This window comes from Catharus ustulatus, chromosome 17 (genome assembly GCF_009819885.2).
Source record: "Catharus ustulatus isolate bCatUst1 chromosome 17, bCatUst1.pri.v2, whole genome shotgun sequence".
NCBI classification, from domain to species: domain Eukaryota; kingdom Metazoa; phylum Chordata; class Aves; order Passeriformes; family Turdidae; genus Catharus; species Catharus ustulatus.
Genome location: NC_046237.1, coordinates 4,981,401 through 4,987,720, shown reverse-complemented (window position 1 = coordinate 4,987,720; position 6,320 = coordinate 4,981,401). Strand labels below are relative to the sequence as shown.

Below are 6,320 nucleotides of genomic sequence, written 5' to 3'. Positions count from 1 at the left end.
CACACACCCCATCGTGGGAATTTGTAAACATTTCAGTGAATACTAATGCTTGACTGATTAGCTGGAGAATACAAATAACACCAGATTACAAACAGCCGCACACTGAAAGTGGTTCATGGGTTCAATAAATAAATAAATAAATAATAAATGTTTCTCCGTCACATCGGTGGTGATTGGCATAAAATTCACGTCATTTCTGCTGTGGCTGCCCGGCCGGTGGTGGTCAAGTCTGGTGACCCCAGAGCAGCGCTGGAGCCCCGCACGATCCCCGGAGCCGATTCCCGTGCCCGGCGTTTGTCGCCCGCCGCATCCTCAGCGAGCCCACAGTGACATCCTCTGTCGGGATGCGGCAGCAGCGGAGCCGGAGCCATCCCGGGGCGGGCTTGGGGACACTCCCGAGGAGGGGACACACAGCAGCACTGCCGGCTCGCTGTGGAAAAGCTCTGAGCACGGAGCCAGCCCGCTGTCCCGGTGCTGGGCGCTTTGAGGACAGGATGAGGGTGGTTCTTGCGGGGCCACCCTTTGGTGGGTGTCACAAAGGACACGGCTCAGGTGCTGGCACGGCTGCAGTTATGTTCCGCGGCTCCAGAGACCCTCCCGGCCCCCTCCCAGCGGGATCAGCCCGCTCTCAGGACAGTGGCTGTGGCTGTGTGCTTGGAGAGGAATTCTGTCAGGCTCTAGTGGTTCCTGAGGTGAAAATAGCTTTTGGAGCAATCAGAAGGTGCCAAGCCCCCTGGGCCTTAACTACAGGCTTGCTCCTGGGTTTGCACAATTTTCTTGCTTTGCTGATGTTCTGTCTGTTCCTCACAACTTATCAGCATTCCCCTGGCAGAAAGGTGCTTGGTCAGGGTCCAGCCAGTTCCCTTCTGTGTTTTGTACCTGCACAGTTCCCTGTGCTGTTCTGCAGGGATGGTGGGTGACAGCAGAACTGATCCTGCCCCTGTGACAATGCCCGTGAGGATGTTTCCTCTCCTTCCACCTGCAGCAACCACCGTGCACAGGGCTTCTACAGCGGTAACTTCATCCTGCAGAATCACCAGCTGAAACAAGTCCTCAGACAGCAGCTATTCTCTTTAGGTGTGAAGAGTGAGTAAGTGGTGGAAGAAGGAAGAGTTAATCACCTCCCTGGAGCTGCGGCTGGGGGCCCCAAGGACTCTTGGTTTGCAGACCGAGAATTGCCTGCACCCTGGCAGCTTTACCTCTTCCTCCTACTGCCCTGAGGAGCAGAGGAAAGATCATCACTCTCTGTATTCCACCTGCCCAGGGAGCTCTCCTGGCTGATTAAAAGGCAAATGAAGTTCTTACTTCACTTCTGTTCGTTAAGGCGCAGACCCCAGGGCAGGAGCAATAAACTCACGGTGGACGCTTTGGAGAGATGCAGGAATGTTGCTGTGCAGAGTGCAGGGATGCTCTGGGAGAACACAAGGATGCTTCTGAGTTGAGAGGGGAAAGAGGAATGTAGAGATGTTCTAGGGGGTGGCAAAGATACTTTGAGGTAATGCAGTGATGCTCCAGCGTTGAGAAGGGAAGGGAAATGGGAGAAGGTGCTCTGGGGGATTCAGGGGTGCTCTGGGGTAATGCAAGGTTGAGAGGGAATGTGTGGATTCTCAGGGATGCTCCGAAGGAATTAAGGGATATTCTGGGGTACTACAAAGACGCTCCCGTGCTGCGAGAGTCCGCGAGAATGCACAGACACTTACGGGAGGCGGAGATGCTTGGGCGGATTTAGGGATGCTCTGGGGGGTTCGGGGCTGCTCGGGGGGTACCCCAGAGCGCTGGGGGCCGGAGCGGGGGGCGGGAGCGGGCGGGGCGGGGAGGGGGGGGGGGGGGAGGGAGGGAGGGGGGAGGGAGGGGCAGAGCCCCGGGCGGCGGAGGGAGGGAGGGAGGGAGGGCGGGCCATGGAGAGCGGCGGGGCGCTGAACGGCTCGGCCGCCGCCGGCCCGCTTCGCCGCCGCGGGCACGGCAGCGCTGGGCGCGCTCATGGCCCTGCTCATCGCCGTCACCGTGGCGGGCAACGCGCTGGTGATGCTGGCCTTCGTGGCGGACTCCAGCCTGCGCACCCAGAACAACTTCTTCCTCCTCAACCTGGCCATCTCGGATTTTCTCGTAGGTAAAGTGCAGCGGTGCGGTCCGGCAGCGTTTCCCCGGGTTCTGCCGGCCCGGCTGCTCCCCCCAGGCTGTGCCTCCGCTCCGGTCCCGTCCCGCTGTCCCCCGGTCCCCCGGGCAGAGCTCACCGGGACCGGACCCTCCGCTTGCAGGTGCTTCTGCATCCCGCTGTACGTGCCCTATGTGCTCACGGGGAGATGGATCTTCGGGAGAAGCCTCTGCAAACTCTGGCTGGTGGTCGATTACTTGCTGTGCACCTCTTCGGTCTTCAACATCGTGCTGATTAGCTACGACAGATTCCTCTCGGTGACAAGAGCGGTGAGTCGTGTCATGGCAGCTGACAGGGACATAACTCTCCTCCTGCTTTGTTCTCCAGATTCTCTGCAATTAAAAGTTCTTTGAATCCTCCAGGAATTATGAATCTTTCCACCTGGAAGGTAACATTCATCCACAAATACCTAATTCGGCTGTGGTTTCAGATTAGTATTCCTGGCATAATTTAAGGCTCAGTCCCCGTTGTGCAGGTGTTCCCTTCCCAGGTGACAGGACAGTAGTGTACAAGCAAGCCAGCCAGGTAAGCAGACTTTTAACTAACTTGCAAGAGCTTATTATCCCAGGACAAACGGGTGAATTGCAGTCAGACTCGCAGCTCCTCCCTGGATAGTACAGTCAGAGATTGCACTGCCGACTTTGGCAGGGAATGTGGCGAGGTCTCTGAGCGTGTGGGAGATCAAAATGCTCGGCCTTTTACAGGAGCTAACGAGCAGCTCACAGGCAGATCTGACCCGCTGCTGTTTGCTGTTCCCTGACTGCAGATACAACATGCATTTAGCCCAGGAGTTTGTCAAGTCCCTCTCCTGGACACTTGCAGGGAGTAGCTGGGGATGGCTCAGGTAAGTGGTGGGTGCTGACAACTGCCAGGCTCCAACCAAGTCAGTACATTTCCACTCAGCAAACACCACATTTTGGAGCTGTAAAATGACTGTTCGTAATCTTCCCTGTAAGGGTGTGATTTATCTAGCAATTGCTCCCGTTGCCTATGGCATATCAATTTGTTGGACTGCTGGGATATTGCCTAGCAACTTTACCAGGAATGCTAATAGTCCATTTGTGAGGAGCCTCAGCCAGCTGGGGTGTGGGACTGTGTGTAAGAAAAGGCTTTCCTCTTGCAGGTCGCCTACAGAGCCCAGCAAGGCAACACCAGGCAAGCAGTGCTGAAGATGGTGATGGTGTGGGTGTTGGCATTCCTGCTCTACGGACCTGCCATTATCAGCTGGGAGTACATATCGGGCCAGAGCATCATCCCCATCGGGGAGTGCTACGCTGAGTTCTTCTACAACTGGTATTTCCTCATGACAGCCTCCACGCTGGAGTTTTTCACCCCTTTCATCAGCGTGATGTTTTTCAACCTAAGCATTTACCTGAACATACAGAAGCGCACCAAAATGCGCCTGGATGTTTTCCACGAAGTGCACAACCAGTCCTTCGCTGAGAGATGGAAAGGAGCCGAGAGGCAAAGCTTTCTTTGAAATGCTGTAAGTGGGAGCAGAAGGAGTCAGCTGAAACCCTCGACCTCTCTAAGAGCAAAGCTCCAGCAGCAGCCTCCACTTCCAGCCTGGATGCCAAAGACCTGCTGACAACAAGCTCGGAGAGCTCCAGGAAACCCGAGGGCTGCAACAAGAAGAGCTGTAAAAATTCAGCCTCCACTCTGCCCTCGGAGGTGAAGATCGTGTCCCAGAGCACAACCCAACGCTTCAGGCTGTCTAGAGACAAGAAAGTGGCCAAATCGCTGGCAATCATTGTGGGCATTTTTGGGATTTGCTGGGCACCCTACACTCTCCTGATGATCATCCGCGCTGGCTGCCACGGCCAGTGCATCTCGAGTTCTGGTACGAGACTTCCTTTGGCTGCTGTGGATCAACTCAGCTGTCAACCCTGTCCTATACCCTCTCTGCCACTCCAGCTTCAGAAGGGCTTTCATTAAACTCCTTTGTCCCAAGAAGCTGAAGATTCAGCCGCACTATGCCCTTCAGAACTTCTGAAGTGAAGCCAGCCCTGTGTGAGGGTGAGAAAAGCCTTGGATTACTTCTGCAGTATTGGTGTGGGACTGGAGATTCCTTCCTTGGAAGAGCCCAGAGCCATGGTGTAGGGCAGGTGAGGAAGGCAGAAGAGAGCCCACTATTTATTTCAGTTCATCAACAACAAAATCCCACTGCAAAGAAGGATAAAGGGGTTTATTGACATTAACCACAGACAGTGAAATCTGTGTCCACCACTGGCAGGTGCCACAAAAGAGCTCTGCTGCCACCTAGTCAGCCTGAGCAGCACCAGCATTTTGCTCCAATAAACTGAAAACTGAAAAAAAAAGCTAATAAAAATAAATATCTGCTTAAACTACTGTGCTAAACTACAGCTTAGCTGTTGGCAGACCTTATCTCTGATAAATGGGAGTGTTTTTCCTCACACCTATTGCATGTAGATGATGTTACAGAAAGAAAATAAACCTCAGAAGGAAAACATCTCATTTACCATTTTTATTACAGCAGCTGCAGCCATAATCTGGATCCCTGTTTCATGAGGTACAATAGATGTCCCTCCACACCCCAAGAAGGGACAGCTCTCTGCCCTAAGGAGTTTACAGCCAGGCTCTGAGGCCTGAGCATCTTGAAGTGTGCTGTGACATTGCCTGATCCCTCCCTGCTTCAAAACTGCTCTGATTTCCTCTGGGTGCTGTCACACACTGCCCAGGGCTCCCATGGGGTGCTGCCCTCCTGCCAGAGCCTCACAGCAGGAACGAGCCCTGCAAAAAGGTTCCTGTGCCTGTGTGAAAGTGCACAGTGCCAGCTCTCCACAGACTCCATCCTGACCACCCAAAGACATTTTCAAATCTCTTCTGCGGATCTTAAAGATACTCTTCTGGCACTGTGTTAGGGGAATGACAAACTCAGAGATAAGAAAATCTTCTGTTGTTTTGGTTTGTTTTTTTAATGTTCTTTTTTTTAAATGTTCCTTTCAGACCTGTTAAAATTTTTGAAGTTTCAGAACACTTGCATTCTTTTTTTTAAATACCTCACTTCATTGGAGACCTGGGTTGAGCTGATTCAGTTAACACAAGCATCAATTCTTTTACTGTTTAATTTTAATTTTTTTTTTAGAGCTGTCAACTAATTACATGGATAGAGCACGAGATTCAAGGGACCAGGACTCTAACCTTGGTCTTACCATAAAATCCTGGGCATTTTATGTCTGCTTCCCATCTCATGCTTCATCACAGTTGCCCTTTTGTTCTGCAGCCTCTTTGGGCACAGAGGCAGTATGACCAAAAAGCAGGTTAATTCCACTGCTGGCACTGCTCAGTGATGTAGTAACACAAATAAGTAATTAGTTGCCATGGCAAACGCTCGCATTTAACAATATTGCACAGGGAAGCTCAAGATTCTAAGTCTGAAAACTACATTTACAAATAGAAACCCAAATGTTGTAAAGTAGTACCCAAAAGCTTATGATGTTGTGATTGCCAATTACATTTTGCTGTTGCAAGCAAACTGCTTTTTGGCTGCTGCTATGAGTAAAAGAAAATTCCATCCGACTGTACCTCAGTGATATTTGTCAAGTAGATCAGTATTGCCATCTGAAGTCAGGTTTTAAATGATGTCTTGTCTTGTGTATGTGATATTTCAGACTTGTGACATGTTCTGTCAGTCTGTAATATATGGGTTAAAACACCCCCTCCAAGTACGTGTGCTGTGAATTGACAGGATCAATGTGAGCCTGCTCGTACCTTCCCCGTGTCTGCTCCCTTCTGAAAACTTCAATAAAGTATTTTTATAAGAAGCTTGCTGAATATTTTATGGTGAACAAGGTGTTGTCAGAAATGATAAAATCCAACTGGAAGCAAAACACCTATGGATTTGCCTGAGGAGGCAGATGCATGTGACAGAAACCAGCTCCTGAAACAGCTGAGTTTCCCTTCCCTCTGGTGAGCAGGTCCTGACAGCCCCTGAGGGTGTGGTGGGTGCACATCACTGTTCTCTCCAGCTTCTGGTCTTTCAGAGCAGCTGGGATCTGGAGAGGTTACACCAGCAATAACTCTACAAATTCACTGATCTCCTAAAAATGACAAATCCAGAACTGCCCGAGGCACCAGGCTCCAGCTGAGGTTCTCTTCAGTTTTTCATCAGGAGAGGTGGAACTACTCGATCATTCATTCTGAT

At 51.4% G+C, this 6,320-nt stretch overlaps 1 protein-coding gene across 1 annotated transcript; it reads left to right on the top strand.

Annotated features, from left to right (window-relative positions):
- The first annotated feature begins 1,898 nt into the window (after positions 1-1,898).
- On the top strand, positions 1,899-5,940 carry HRH3 (histamine receptor H3). The gene is given in 7 exon segments (XM_033075286.1): positions 1,899-1,936; positions 1,938-2,123; positions 2,259-2,424; positions 3,279-3,594; positions 3,597-3,983; positions 3,986-4,006; positions 4,009-5,940. Coding segments are annotated over 7 exon segments (1,254 nt in total). The 3' UTR covers positions 4,149-5,940.
- The last annotated feature ends 380 nt before the right edge of the window (positions 5,941-6,320 follow it).